The 16,406-nt window shown below is 33.9% G+C and overlaps 1 protein-coding gene across 4 annotated transcripts in view; it reads left to right on the top strand.

Moving 5' to 3' along the window:
* Positions 1 to 16,406, top strand: part of PPA2 (inorganic pyrophosphatase 2) — an 80,646-nt gene that overhangs the window by 34,333 nt on the left and 29,907 nt on the right. For all 4 annotated transcript variants that reach the window (XR_006409597.3, XM_026499114.4, XM_044384222.3 and 1 more), the window contains one exon: positions 1,722 to 1,848. Coding sequence is in view for 3 of the 4 variants with exons in the window: in XM_026499114.4 (XP_026354899.2) it covers positions 1,722 to 1,848 (127 nt within the window). In the remaining variant the exon portion in view is untranslated. The remainder of the gene's footprint in view (positions 1 to 1,721; positions 1,849 to 16,406) is intronic.

Below are 16,406 nucleotides of genomic sequence, written 5' to 3'. Positions count from 1 at the left end.
TGTATGAAATTTCAAAGTAAATTATTAATTTTTGTGAATAAAAATAAAACAATTTACAATGTGCTTTTTAAAACTATACATGATTCCTAAGAATTCTGATAAGACACCCCTGCCACCAGTCTTCTGCAGGGTCCTCAGTTGGAACTGTTGACATTTTGTATGGATAATTCTGTTATAGGGGACTGTCCTGTTCAATATCCCTGGGCTCTTCCCACTAGAGGCTAGTATTACCTCCCCATTTTTGACAATCAGAAATGTCTCCAGACATTGCCACATAGTCTCTAGAGGGCAAAATTGCCTCCGGTGGAGAGCCACTGATCTCGTTTATCATTGAGTCAACCAGTGTGGCCAGCCTTACACTGGTAATTATGTGATAACTTCAGATTTGAGCATTTTTGTTTTATAAAAGATCTCCTGGCATGAGGTGTAAGTTTCCCCAGTAAGACTGGAAACCTTTGAGAACAGGGATTCTTTCTTTTTATACACATAGTGTTTAATATAGTGATGGGTATTTAATAGAGCTTAAACATGTGAGTCTGGTTAATATAATTGTGCATATTTCCCTAAAAGTGAGATTTTGGTTTACTTTATAAAGTCACACTAATCTTTTGTGCCATTAGTTGTAACTAGTTATAAATTCATGTAGACTTATATTAAGATTTTAGATTCATTTTGCAAATGTTCTGAAAGGATTTATTTGACTTTAAGGTTTCAGATCCGGTTTTTTTCCTCTCAAATTTCAAGACACAAAAGTGACTTTCTTTTGCATACCTTGCTTTCCAAATGTAAAGCTGCATTTTGAGGCATGAAGGAATTTGTTCTGAAGCATGTGTTCAAATTTTAGCTTGCAGTGAAATTCTGTAGAGCAAACCAAACCTTTAAAAATAAAAGGATGTAGAAAGAATGCATGTACGGGCGCCTGGGTAGCGCAGTCCTTAAGCGTCTGCCTTCGGCTCAGGGCGTGATCCCGGCATTATGGGATCGAGCCCCACATCAGGCTCTTCTGCTGGGAGCCTGCTTCTTCCTCTCCCACTCCCCTGCTGTGTTCCCTCTCTCGCTGGCTGTCTATCTCTGTCACATAAATAAATAAAATTGTTGAAAAAAAAAAAAAGAATGCATGCATATAAACTTGTCATTGGCAGCTTGAGGGAACCACTGAAATAACTTTAACACGTGGAACATCTGCCTCCACATCATGCAATTTCTTGGTTTCCTTCAAAATCTTTTTAAAGCATTTTGTGAAACCTGTGTTATCTGTATTTTTAACATGTTAATTCTTTCACTGTCATTCATTATCTTCTTAAGCCTGTATTCTAATATGTTAAAAATTTACTTTTCACTAGTAACTGGTAAATGTGATTTGCAAAAAAGCAATTTAGAAGGATTCTCAGGTTTCTTTTTTATTCTCAAGTAGCAAAAGTGAGGTTTATACTGTGTAATGATATACATGGGTTTATTTTCTGTTTAGTATGAATTTCTAGGCCTAGTACATTAAATTGCAAGACCTATAAATAACTTCAGTTTCCAAAAAGGGATCAAGAAATTTAATTCTAAAAGGGATATCATAAAAGGCTTTATGACTGTTTTTACATCATCTTTAATTATTAAAGCTTTATTAGATTTCAGTCTATAGTGCCTTTAATCTTTCACATGGGTTTTTATGATGTATGAGTAAATTTCTCCAAAACCTTGCAAATGCTGAATTTCTCTTCTCTTTAAAGGTTCTTTCTTGTGGAGAGGTTATTCATGTGAAGATCCTTGGAATTTTGGCTCTTATTGATCAGGGTGAAACAGATTGGAAAATAATTGCTATCAATGTGAATGATCCCGAAGCCTCAAAGTTTCATGGTAAGTCTGTAACTTTCCAGAAATAGAAGAAAATCAGTGTGTCATTAGAATTCTTAGAATTTAAAGAGGGCTCATCTAAAAGACAATGTGTGTATTTGGGAGTTAAATTTATGTGTTTTATTTTTTTATTCTCTCTCCAGCCACAGAATATAAAGGGCAGTCTATTATGATTGTGTCTGAGTTGTGTCATATTGCTAGGAAGAACAAAAGAGAGAAAAAGGTATAGGCAGACAGGTGGTACTTCAGACTAAGAAAGTACATACTACGGGTTGCCTTTCTCCTTCCCTCTATCCCCTCCTTTTTTTTTTTTTTTTTTTTTTTTTTTTTCCTTAAATCTCTCTTTTGTTCATTTGGGTAACAGGAGGAAAACTAAGGGAGAAATGTTTGTCAGGGACATAGCTGTTTCTATACCTAGTTTTTGTTCTGTGTTGCAAAAATGGGGGGAAACATAACTGCTCTTTGACAAAATTCTGATGTCCCAGAAATAGCTTGGTATGATAAAGAGTTGACTTTCTTTGAAATTGGACAGGCCTCAGTTTGAGTTCTACCTGAGTGACTTTGGGTAGATCATTTAACCTTTCTCAGTTTCAGTTTGGTCACCTGTAAAGGGAGACAGTTACACCTGCTTGTGAGCTTGTTGACAGTAAGAGATGATTTACTTAAAGCATCTGTCACATACATATGGCCACTATGATTATTCTTTGACTATTTTCCCCCCTATTTAACCTTTTTTCTTTCAGTTTCATTCTTTTTCAGGTTCCTGGTTCCCTCTAGACCTCAGTTCTTATCTGGAAAATATATCATTTCTGAATTGACTGAGACTCACACTTATGTGTTAACCTCTCTTAATTTATGTGCATTTAAAACCTCTTCTTGCACATGGGACAGCCAGAGATTTTATGGCATTCTTGCATGTAATTGAGAAAAGAAAGGGTCTGATAAGGTGAAGTACAAGTAACCTCAGGGGCAAAACTAAAGCTAAAAACTACAATTAAAATATGAGACTTGAGTCCATAACCATATATATTTCTTTTGTCTTATTATTTTACCCTTGGTTTCTTTATTATCATATTTCTCATATATACATATGTAAGAAGAGTAAAATACACAGTTAAAATTTTTTTAATGTGTTAACTGCTCCTCAGATGAGAACTGATAATATAAAGGTGCAACAGCCAGCCGAAGCAAATCCGCTAACTAGTTGATTTGTGATGTGACACACTGAAATCATGGAACTCTGCTAAGGGATTCCCCCTTTAAACCGGAAAGGCCGAAAGCCTGGATGAAACTGTTTCTTAGGTGGGATACACTATTCTTTAGCCCAGTCCTGTTGGAGATGTGATTTAATGTTTTAAACTCTCCCCGTATGCGAAGCATTGGTACCTGTTCTAGTGCATATTATTCTTCTTAATCTGAAAGGTGCTGCAAGGATTTAAATAACTTGTGCAAGTTTGCACGTCCATTAAATAGTAGAACTATGATTCGAACTCATTTCTGTCTGATCATAAAGTCGTTTGTCCACCTAGAGTACTGTACTGAGCAATTCATACCTGATTATAGTAATAGTGCTTTTTGTAACTAGCAGGATTGAAACCACATTACATAAGGCTAAGTACCTTAACTCCTTCTTAGTCTTCTAAGGGTTAGAATGAAAAATTTTAACTCTCTTTTGACTTTAATTCTGCTCGTATCCTGAGGAGATGACTTTGCACTTTGGCATCTTCTAAATTCTTTTGGTGTACGCTTGTACAAAAAGACACGCGGAAATACTGAAACTTACTTAGGTTGAGGTGACATCAGACTAGAATAATTACAACAAGAACTTGTTTTGAAAGAAAAAAGGGACTTTTTTCCCATTCCACTAGAAGGAACGTGTATCTTTATCATGAAAAATAACAACAGTGCTTCTTCAGGATACCTAAAATTAAAAGATTAGATGAGTGCTATTGACATATTTTGCTCTGAAATGGTATGCTGACATTTGTTTTGTATTTATTTCCTGAATGAGTAAGGTATTTAGAGGGAAAATGGATATTATTTACTTTAAGGATATTTGTATATTGTTCACTCTGGGTAGTACCTGGAGTAATAACTCTCATATATCTAGATTTTGTAAAGTAAGTTTTTTAAGAGTTGTAAGTGTTTTCTTACTTCTCATGCCTTTTACCTTCACATTATTGTAATATATTCTACATATCTTTATTGAATTTTCTTTTCTCCTATTTTACAGTGACCCAAGGAAAAAATGGATGTAGGTACAAAGTAAAGGGCTGAAAAAATTATAATAAGTATTTTTTTTAAAATCATGAATCATGGAATACCGGATGACCCTACATCGGAGCCTTTATTTTTAATTTAAATTCGAGTTTTGATTTATGTTTACTGTCTCGAGCATAGTCCAGCTGTTCTCGCAACGATTTCAGACAAAAGACAGAGTTTTTGTTGTCCTGTTGCTTAAACAAATGTTAATGGACAGAAGTCATTCTTAATCTTAGCTTTTTTCTTCACTGCTTAGCCTGGTGGTGTCTGCGTTTTCATTAGCACCTACTAAAGGCAGGGGAGGTTGGAGGGGATGAGAATGGAGAGATGCTCAGGAATCGCAGTGGTTGAAAGATTTTGTGAAGAAATTTTTTAGAAGATCAGTTTATATGATTTGATTATACTATTGAATGGCTTTCTCTTATAATAATTAGTTATCTTCTCAAGGTACCTAACTTATAATTCAGTAGGAGCTTAAGTATTATAAGCACGTACCTTATTTTATATGATGTTGCAGGTTAAAAATAGAAGCTTGGCAGGGGAGAGGGGACCTTAGAAATAAAGGAATCATTTCTTGATTTTGAGATTAGATGACATGCCTATTGTAACAACCTATGATTTTATTACAGTAAGATGAAAATGTATATTTGGATTTGTATGATTAAATAAATGTTAGCTAAGAATATTTGCTAACAGATATTAAAAACTTATTGCTGTTCTGTCTCTACTGTACATCTTTGAAAATTAACAATATTTAATCTTAAATTTGGCAACATTTAAAAATTTTATTATGTGTCCCTTTTAAAATCACAAAAAGGATTATGGATGCTATTTTTAATTATAAAAATAATCATATACTTGAAAATAAAAACTCAGAAGTATAAAAGAAAGGTATATGAAATAAAAAGTAAAATTCTCCTTTCCACTTCTCATCCACTTCTTCCCTGTGTTTTTAGTTCTCCTGAGTGGTTGCTTCTCTACTCGAAGCATTGTGCTTACACCTCGCTTTCTTAATTTATGTTTTTCCCCTTTTGACTCAGGTTGCTGCTTTGAAACCCAAAGGAATTTAACTGCTTAAACATTTAAATCTTGTACTGTGTTTCGTCTTCGATTATCTTAGTAACTCTAAGTTTTACCCTTAGAGCTGTATTTATTGCTTCATCAGTTTGGAACAGTAACTTGTGGTTGCCAGTATACAACTAGGGCATCGAGGTTTCTGTGTTACTTCTATGTGCTTTGCAGACCAGCTTCTCTGAACTGTACGTTGGCTATGTATGTCTAAATTTATAATGTTTAAACTCTGTTCTTTAACTCTTTTTTATGTTTGATCTCTTGAATCTGAAAATTGAAAAATAACAACTAGCATTTACAGTCTTTATGTGAATATTAGTTTCCTCCTTTATCATACTTTTTATTGAAAGACCAGTTATGGACACAAGAGAACAGCTTGCTGCACAGCGATCATTATGGGGTTTCTTGTCACTGCCCTGGGTTAATAGTTCTGTTTTTTCTTAGATTCTTTCATGTCCTCTTTTGTTTTCCATTTTCATTGTTGGCTGGTATACGTTTCCCAAAATTTTTTACAGAAAACGCATGGGAGAATGAGTTGGAGTCCATACATGTCGGAAATGTCTTTCTTTCTTTCTTTTTTTTTTTTTTTTTTTTTTTGGTCACCTTCTCCTTAAATAACTTTAAGATATATAATGCAGTAACTTGAAATATAAATTAGTGTGTATGAATTGATATTTTTAATCACCAAGGAGTAAGTGATTTTATAACAGTTTAAACATTTGTTATCTACACTTGGCATTTTATTAGATGGATCAACAGAAGGAAAGGTTAAAATCATGTAGGAATGAGTAGCTATCTGGAATTTTTTTTAATTCTGTAGTTTTCTGAGGACGTGTGTAATACAGAAATTTATAGAGAATTTTTTATTACTTTTACACATTTTCATTGTTAGACATTTAAAAAAATCAATCCCTCTTGCTAATTTCCACTACCTTAAGAAAAAGAAGCTGTTTTTGACATGATCAGTACCTATTTTTTCTTTTTGAAAACAGAGAAGTCTGTTTTAATTTATAGACAATATGTCCGTCTATATTTTCATATGTATTTTTAAAATTAATTTGTTTTTTGCTATATTAATTCATTTAATTATGATTCTGCAAGCTCGTTTTAGGGTTAATTATGAAATAACTTTTTGATCCAAATGAATATATGTACAGACTTGGTAGACTGTAATATCCTGTTTTAATATTTATAGTTTTTAACTCTGACATGACTAACCAAAACTAGCCATTGCATCAGAGAACATGTGTCAGTTAGAAAGAAGCTGTGGTTGCTGGCTGTATTTCTGTAAGTTTAATCTTATTATTTAAATCTTCCAAGTTTTGCCTTCTGAAACTGGAGTAGCCACTTACAAATCTAAAAATAGTCTAAATAACATTTAAAAACTAATTCTTTATACTCCCTGATAAAAAATCAGTCACTTTGGCTGGTCCATTAACACCTGAAGAGTGCTAAGATCATTTAATACACTAATTAGGTTCCAGGCTTTAATGCTCTTAATTGCCTGAAAGAGTTAATAAGACTCCCAGGGCTCCTAAATTGTTATTAGAGAATGCCTTGGCCATTAGGGATAATAGAGCTTGGTTATGAAATAAACAAGTTCAGAGCTTTTTAAGAAGATTGAAATGCTAGGACATGTGTAATTTCTCCTTTGGTTAAATTAACCACCTTCTATAATGTAGAGCTTTACATATTCTCCAAACAGATGTTTGAACCTCTTCAGACCTGCGAGTGATGCCTAAGGACCTTATGTCAGGTGAAGTAACATAATAGGAGGTAATTTAGGCCTAGAAGCCACTTCAACTTTTGGAGTGTTAAATAAATGAAAACTATTGTCTGTTGTCCTCTTTTTAAATGTTGCTTATGCAGTGATATTGCAGTTTTATAAAATGAAAAATTGGAAAACAAAAATTGAAATCAGAACAAGTGTATTGATGTAGATACATTCTGGAATGAATAAATTGCATGAGTAAAAAAGGGATTATTGAAAATGAGGTGGTTGGGAATTTTTCAAAGGCTGGCATTGTACTTAGAATTATCATAATTTATATGTATTTGATATACGTAGAGTTTCAACTTAAATTTAGAGAAATTTAAAAGTCAAATAAAACAACATAGTTCTCTTTATGTCTTTCAAGAGAGTAATAAACATGTGAAAACCAAATCTGTTTGGCTCAAATTTTCATTGGCTAAATGAACATCTAGTGTCCCTGCAATTATTATTTTAAAAATAAGCAAATTAACATGGTGTTTGATTTCCTTACTTCCTAAAACACAACTTAATACTGTTATTTAGGGGGAAAAATAGAAAATAGCATAGAAATCTTAAAGCAAAATATTTGTGTTAACCTTTATAACCAGATAGAATAGAGTTCAGCTTGCTTTTCTGTGCATGTACTCTGGCACAGAAAGGGGCTGGCATGTTACCACTGTCATCCCAAAAGCTCTAATATTTCTGCAACAATTCCTGCACGTGTAGTAACTATGCTGAGTGCTTCTTTTGGAATATCTGTTTAATGTTTACACAGGCTCAAGCAAAATGTGTTAGTGTCCTCCCCCCCCCTTTTTTTCAGATATAGAAACTGAGTCACTGCGGTGGAATGGGGGGGGTTGGTTAGTAACTTGTCTAAAGTCATATAGGGAGCCACTGGAATCCAGTTGGGCTCCAGAGCTCATGCTGTTCACTGCATCCCACCACCCCTCTGAAAAGTACTGGGGTAGTCGAATGTATCTGTGGCCTTTGGACAGTGTTGCTTTCTGGGAGTACTGACCAGTTGCTCTTAAATAAGTTCGGCATCAGTGGGATACTTATGATTAGTGGTCCCAATAAAAAGATGGCTTTTTTGATCTTCATTCCTTTGATTTCATTAATTGGTATACCTTAATAGGCTTGGGTGTGTAAGAATGGGGTGTGGGAGGAGGCAGTTTGAGGAACAGGGAGGATTTGAGTGAAAAGTACTATAATTAAGAATAGATTAAGTTACTAGGAATCTCTTACTTCTTTTTGAAACCTTGATCTCTTCCAGTGCTTTTTAGGTTTCAGTCATATTCCTGTGATGTGGTGAAGAATAGGGGAGCCCTAAATTCTAAAATCCTCTCGTGTGAGTTACTGACCTTGGAAACATCATGTGACTTCTGGAAGCTTTAGTCTCTTCATCTCTAAAGGTGCAGGGTTGGTCCTCTAATGGGAAACACCCTAGGGATCATTCACCAATCTCTAAATTTTGGTTCTAGGAAATATTTTTAGTTCATTATTTTCAGCCTTCTTTTGTTTTGTTTTTTTAAAGATTTTATTTATTTGACAGAGAGAGACCACACAAATGGGGGCGCAGCAGGCAAAGGGAGAAGCAGACTCCCTCCTGAGCAGGGAGCCCGATGTGGGGCTCGATCCCAGGACCCTGGGATCATGACCTGAGCTGAACGCAGACGCTTAACCGACTGAGCCACCCAGGCGCCCCTTCAGCCTTCTTTTTAAAGTACAGACACCTAAATAAATTATTTTCAAAGATAATGCTGAAGGAAACCATTTAAATTAAAGGATTACAGCTAGATTTCTTGGGGACGTTGGCACTTTTTTTTTTTGAAGATTTTATTTGTTCGTTTGAGAGAAAGAGCATGCATGCACAAGCAAGGGTGGGGGGCAGAGGGAGAGGGAGAAGCAGACTCCCCACTGAGCAGGGAGCTTTAATCCCAGGACCCTGAGATCAGGACCTGAGCCAGAGGCAGACACTTAACCCACTGGGCCACCCAGGTGCCTGGCACATCTTACTCGAGAGTAGATTTTAGATGATGGAGCTGGAACTTCATTGGAGGTCTTGCCAACCCAAAGCCTGAGTATTTGGCCACTTTGTTATATGCTTCAAATTAAAATTAGATTAGAAAAATATTTTAATTTCTCCTATGTACAAGGCACCTGGATGGTTTTTATTTTACTGCTCATATAAAGTTTCTTGTGAAATGGCAATGAATATATTTTCGGGGAAAAAAATCTACCAGTTCTTTTCCAAGAGGTTTTTTTGATACAATGCAAATAGGCCTCTGTGTAGAATTGCCTTGTTTGGTATTACTTATTTTGATGTGTGTTAATTTCTGTTGTTTTTCATGATATTAATATATATATATATTCTAATACAGGTGTTGGTAAGAGTCGAATTGATAGAAAAGGGTAATGGAGAAGGAAAGGTCAACAAAGTGAGGGTTACTGCCCCTGTCTGTGTACTATTAAGCATAGATGTGTAGAGCAGCGTGAGAAGCAAAATCTTCTAGGAATCTGAGTAACCAGAAACTATTCCAACTATTAATTCACTGAGTTAGAGCCTCTATTTGTGATGCAGAAAATACAGTGCGTGTTATGGAACGGAACCGTTGTTTCTTGTGAATGTTTATAAGATATCATTAGAAACATATGTTCTTGCTTCCCAAATTTTGTTTAGAGGCCAGTTGTGCACATATTTAGCTCTAGTATTGGAGTGAGAGCTTTGTGCCTTTGCAACATTTCCTTTGGTAAAGTCCCATAGAATTGGAAACTGTTTTTCCCCTCCTTTTTTAAATTTTTTAAAATCCGCTCTGGACAAAATTTCAAGCATGTGACCATTTCCTAGTGTTTTTTCTTTTAAATAATGTGAAGCAAAGAGATATGGCATTACATTTATGTTACTGGTTTTTATCTAAAAATAAAAACAAAAAATCCTCAGCTGATTATGTGCTTCTCTCCCTTCATGTTATGGTTTGGTGGAGGTAATCCAGATAAAAACAGCATTTTAATTTTTTTTCCCAGATGTTTTTCATGGAAGTACAGGTGGTTCTCAGTTTGGGGATGTGGATAGGAAGAAAGAAATGTGCATCTGTATAGTCTGATAAAGTTCCGTGGGCGATTGTGATAGATTTATCCAAGTTGAGAATCATTCTATTAGCTTATCCTCTGCTGGTTGGATATTCAAATCTTGAATCTAGAATAATTGATAATAGGTTGATATACATTTAAGTAGGAGATGTAATCACCTAATCAAATTTGAGGATATCCCTCCCCCACCACACACTCACCTACAGGTGTCACCCCATATTTAAAGCTATTATATTGCAGTTACTCTGTATCCTTTGAAATCCTGAGCAAATTTTGTAACCCCAATATCCTACTTTATATGAAGGAAATAAATAATACCTAATTTACAAATTTTGAAGTTTCAATGACATATTATTACCGAGCATTTAAAAAATTTGCTTTGCCAATCTGATAGATGAAAAATGGTATCTTGATTTAATTTTGCATTATTCTACTTAAAGCTGGGATAGTGTCTTTCTCATATTTATTGGCTTTTTGTATCTTCCTTTCTGTGAATTGCCTATGCATTGGTCACCATTTTTCTATTGAGTTGATATATTCTTTTGATATACGGAGATTGCTTGGATATTTTGGAAGTTAATGCTTTATTATTTAGGTTGCAAATATTTCCTTCCCATCTGCAGAGAAACAGTTGCCTTTTGGCCTCTGCCTTTAGATATTTCAGTTTTGATGTATTCCATTGTATCCATCATTTTTATACATAACTTTAACATTTTGATTCTTGTTTAAGAATTTCTTACTCCGTAGGCAGAAAGATGTTTTTCTTTTTATTTCCTTTTTGTTCTTTTGTATTTTAATTTTTTTGCAATTGGATCTTTAATGTATGTGGAATATATCTTATTTTTTCCATATGTACAATTTTCCCATCATCACTTAACAGAAAAATCTGTTCTCTTCCCATTGTTTTGAAATGTCTCCTTTATCATGTGTTGTGTTCTTATTTATACAAAGAGTCTGTTTCTGAATTCTGTTTAGTGTCGGTGATCTATTCCTGAGCTAGTGCCGTATTATTTTAATTACTGTAGCCTCATAATAAAACATTTATAAGACAAACTTTCTCCTTTTGTTCTACTTTTTCAAACTTGTTTGTTTTGGTTTTTCTTACACTTTATTCTTCTGTGCAAATTTTGGGATCAAATTGTCAAGGATTTCTGCTATCATTAAAATATTAAATGTTTGCATCAATGAATATATTTATATTGTGCCATTTATTCAGGCTTTCTGATATTTCTTTTAGTAAAGTAGTTGTAGATTACTGTGAAGATCTTGTTATATTTTATGTTAGGTTTGAGTCTAAGTGTTTAATACTAACATTTCCATTACAAAGCTTGGTACAGCGCCTGGCATGTTATAGGTGCTCAATAATTTTTTAAAATTGATGAATAAGTGAATGAATGCATGTAGTTATTTATAAATAAAAAGATGAGTGTATTGAGCAAAGTCTGAAAATAACTCCAAAATAGGTGAATTTTCACTTATTTTAAAGGGAGAAAATATTTATTCTTAAATTTCTGGCATTTTTAGCAGGTACAGTTTTATTTCTTTAAAGTCATGTGTACATTTCTATACATGTACATATGTAGTCTTTGCTTACTGCTTTGGAGACTCACGTGTTTTGTCTATATCAGTACAGTTTATTCCGTTTGATTGCTGAGTAGTGTTCCATTGTACAGATATACAACAGTTTATTCATCTCCTTGATGGAAATTTGGGTGCCGGTTTTGGGCTAATACGAATAAAGTTGCTATGAACATTTAAATACAAGTCTTCGTGTGAGCATATGTTTTCACTTCTCTTAGGGAAATACCTAGGAATAGGGTTACTGGGTCAGATGATAATTATATGTTTAACATGGTGAGAAACTGTTAAATTGTTTACCCAAGTGGCTGTATCATTTTGCACTTCTACCAGCAGTTGTATGAGAGGTCATTTCTCCCAGAACCTCTGTCCATTCTTTGTCTTAGATAATAAAATATCTTTTAAAGAAACTAGAAGAAACACACACACACGTATGTTTTTACATTTACCCACATATTTGCCTTGTCCACACCCATATATTTTGTTACAGAAAATAAAAAGAAGCTGAAGATCTGTAGTTTCCGTTGGGTGTCATTTACCTTCAGCTTGAAGACTTCAGCGTTTTTTTGTAGTGCAGTTCTGCCAGTGATGCATTCTCTCCATTTCAGTGATCTGATATTGTCTTTTCTTGCCTTTGTTTTGGAAGTGTAGTTTCACTGGATGTAGAATTTTGAGTTAAAGGGATTTTTATAAAGATGTTCCATTTTCTTTTGGTCACCACTGTTTCTGATGAGAAATCAACAGTTAATGGATTGTTACCCAGTATATAATATAATGTTTTTCTCAGACTATTTTAAAGATTTTTTCCTATGTTTGGATTTCGGCAGTTTTTCTGTGGTGTGCTAAAGTGTCCTTTCCTTTCTATTTATCCTGTTTAGAGTATATTGAACTTTGCAGATCTGCAAGTTCATGTTTTTACCCCATTCTCTCACCTTCATTCTGAGACTTCTAATAACGCATATTTCAGACTACTTTTTATTGTCTCATGGGTCACTAAAGCGCTCTTTACATCTTTACAGTCTTTATTCCTTACTGTTCTTCAGACAGGATACTTTCTGTTGTTTTTGTCTTCTACTTCTGTGTTTTGTTTTTGTTTTTTGCCACACCAAAGTTTTGCTATTAAACCCATCTGATTTTTCATTTCATATACTCCCGCATTTGGTTCTTTTTTCTGTTAGTTTTGTAGTTTTTCCTCCTTAACTGAAATTTCCACATGTTCAATGCTTCATAATCATATTTTTTTGAAAGTCCTTGACCATATTTGTAATAAGTACTTTAAAATCCTCATTTGCATGGGTTATCTCAGGATTGGTTTCTGTTGGCTGTTTTTTCTCTTGATTAGGAGTCCCAGAAATATTCTAGTATGTGCAATAAATCATATGGTCATTTTGCTTTTACCTGACAGGTATTTTTGTTTTATATTGAGTCTTCAGGGTGCTTCTTTTGTTTTGGTTTTCTATTTTTATGTTTTCTGTCTTGGTGTAGGTTAACCTGAGGGAGTTTGTTGAAACATGAATTCACTGCCTCATCTTTGTCAGAGGTTTGTGTTTTCTGTAATGAGAAATGCTTCAGATAGTTGGGCATTGTTTTTAATTGATGATTTGGTTAATGTACTTGAACTGAGTGAGTCTCACTTTAGAAATAAAGGAATTTTATTTATATATTTCCTCTCTGTTCCAGATGTTTTAAAAAATGGTTGTATAGATTTAACGTAAACATGATAGAAATGAGAAAACTTTATAGGAACTAAACTGCAGTAATACTAGAAATAAAGGTAAATGTGATAAGAAATTAATTACAAATTCATTTGAGGCCTCACCTTTATCATAAGAAGTATGTTTATAGAAAAATGTTAGGATTAAGTATGCCTGCGTGTATGTGTATGTATGTTCAGATGCCTTTTATGTTATTTTTAGTGCTTATTTACAGTGTTTATATCAATGCCTAGCTTCTTCGATTTCTCAGAGTCATACATGTTAGACATAAAATAACTGCCAGTATTAATGAAAATATGTTCAATAATTTTCTGAGTTATTAATTCATATTTATTTATTTATTTTTGAGCATGTAAGGCTCTAGGTTTGCCTGTGAATCTAACTGTGTCTACATTCTGTGAAAAAGACTTTAGGGGATTGGAAGGATGATAATTAATAGTTCTTAAGAATTATCCCTTATTTTTTTATTAAATGATTTTTAATATGTTATCTTATTTAATCCTCACAACAACCTTGATTTTCTCCATTTTCTGTTTGGGGAAACTCATGAACTAATGTATTTTCTGAAGATGACGCACTCTGTGAATGCCGGAACTGGAGTTTGAACTTAGTGCCGTCTGATTCCAAATGGGATGTTTTTCCTAATTTACCTTATTTCTTCTTATAAACTTTGAGTCTTCTTATTTTCATTATTTTCTGGATATTTTTAAGAGTTTTTATTTCCTTTTGGACCAAAAAAGGTTTTCATTAAGTAAATAACAAAGGGTATATTTTTCTTTTTTTGTTTTCAGTATCCAATTTTTAATTATACAAAAAGTTGAGGGGACTGGATGTGGTTCTTTTCTGGCAGGCAAGAGAGTTATTTAAAATTTTTTATTGTTGGTCTTTAGATTTATTGTATTTGCTTACTTAGTGTGTAGTCCTCATTTTCTAATGCTTCAAATTTCTTTATGTTCTGTTTTTAATACATAATTTAATACATCATCATTTTTAAAGTTCATTATTGCTTTAATATTTCTCTAGATTAAAAAGATCTCATACTTCAGGTATTTCTCATTCTTGATGAGCTGTCTTTATGAAATGAAGCTTATCAGCTCAGTTTTTTTTACCTCTTTTATATCTTATTTCTGAAATCTGGATAAAATTGAAGTCTAGGCAAGGACGTGTGACTAGAAACTCCCCTTTGTGTGAGAGTGTATTTTTAATTAAAAAAAAAAAAACAGGAGAAACTTCAATTCACAAATCACTTTTTTTTCCTTTTTGCTTAGTAGATCACAATTTGAGACATTCTTCTAGGTTTTAGAAACAAGTGAATTGGTCTATACTGAAAAGAAACCGAATTACATGAAACGTATACCAGTGTCTCTGATGAAGGAAAACAATAAGTCACAAAAATTGCTTTTAAAAAAATGTGAAGTGTTATGATCCTCTAATGTCTATAGAGAGAGAATGATGGGTTTTGACTAAGATATTTTAGATTACTTTCTTTGCTCTTATAAATTCCTAAATCAAAATTAGTTAAGAAAAACTAAATTAAACTGGAGAGGGCTGAACTTGGAAAAGCCAAATTGAGCTTTAAAATTTATTATTATGGTGCATCATCATTTTCTGTTTTGCCTTATAGCTAGCATTTAATAAAGAAAATTATAAATATTCCAATGGATTTACGTAGAACTGTGATTATTTATAAATTATGTATGTTTAGTTTTAATATAAAAGTTCTCTTAAGGAAACTCCATAGAATCTTTGTTAATTAAGCTTTGAAGTTTGGAAACAGCTTTGTTATAAAGTAAATAATGGCTGTATACTACTTGTAGAAAGATGACACCTTTTATGAAGCTTTAGGAAAAAACTAGGGTGATAAATATTTAGGTGACTGCTTTTAATTGTATTATAATTTAAATTGTTACTTAATGTTGCCAGTTATTTTTAGTTCTTTGATACTGTAAATTTTATGTAAGTCTGATCTTTACTGGTTTTGTTTTTAATTTTTTTCTTTCATTGGTAATTCCTCTCAGTTCTGTTTTCTAAAAATACCCCAAATTGACCATTTGTTACCACCGCATGCGACTACCATTTATCTAGGCCCTCATCATATTTTATCTGTAGGGATTTTCTCTGTAGCTTGTTGCTTGATTTCCTTCTTCTGCTTCTTCCTCTACACAGTCTTTTATCTACACAGCAAAAAAAGCAGTCTTCCTAAAACCCGTACTCCTCAGCCCAGAACCCTCTAATGGCTTCGCATCTCACAGTAAAAGGACGGCCCTCAGAATCCTTGGTGACCGGCCTGTGGCTGCTTTTCTCATTTCATCTCCTAATACTCTTTCTTCACTCTGCTCTAAACACAGGGCTTTCTTACTGTCTTCCTTAAACATTTTAAGCACACTCCTACTTCAGAATATTGGCACTTCCTATCCTCCTCTCAGGACTCCTCCTCTTCTAGATATTTGAATGAGTTATTCCTACACTTCATCCAAGAATTTGCTCAGATACATTTTATCAGAGGCTGTCCCTGACCTTTCATATTTAAAATCCTCTTTCCTCGCTTGCAAAGCTAGATACATAATTGTAGATTTTTATGTCTTTTTCTCATCTTTAACTGTATTTTTACTCAGGCCTAATTTGACAACAGATATTTTTAGCAACATGTTTTATTGAATTCTTTCAAAATACTCAAATTACTTTTGCAGAAACACAATCTTTTTTGTACTGGTAAAATCATTGCCTTATATAATATTTTAGTAATTCTGATGATTATAACTACTGATACAGTTGGCATAAATGTTTTGGGAATAAACACACCTGATGCGTGATAAAGCTAACACTTAGCTGGTACAAGCAACGTGTGGACTTGATTCCAGATTGTCTGCCAGACTCAACGTACATACCACTGCGGACATCAGAATATTTTACAGAAGTGGGGGCGCCTGGGTGGCATAGCGGTTAAGCGTCTGCCTTTGGCTCAGGGCGTGGTCCCGGCGTTACGGGATCGAGCCCCACATCAGGCTCTTCTGCTATGAGCCTGCTTCTTCCTCTCCCACTCCCCCTGCTTGTGTTCCCTCTCTCGCTGGCTGTCTCTATCTCTGTCAGAT

Source organism: Ursus arctos, unplaced genomic scaffold, assembly GCF_023065955.2.
Source record: "Ursus arctos isolate Adak ecotype North America unplaced genomic scaffold, UrsArc2.0 scaffold_11, whole genome shotgun sequence".
NCBI lineage: Eukaryota > Metazoa > Chordata > Mammalia > Carnivora > Ursidae > Ursus > Ursus arctos.
This window is presented reverse-complemented; position numbering and strand designations above follow the sequence as displayed.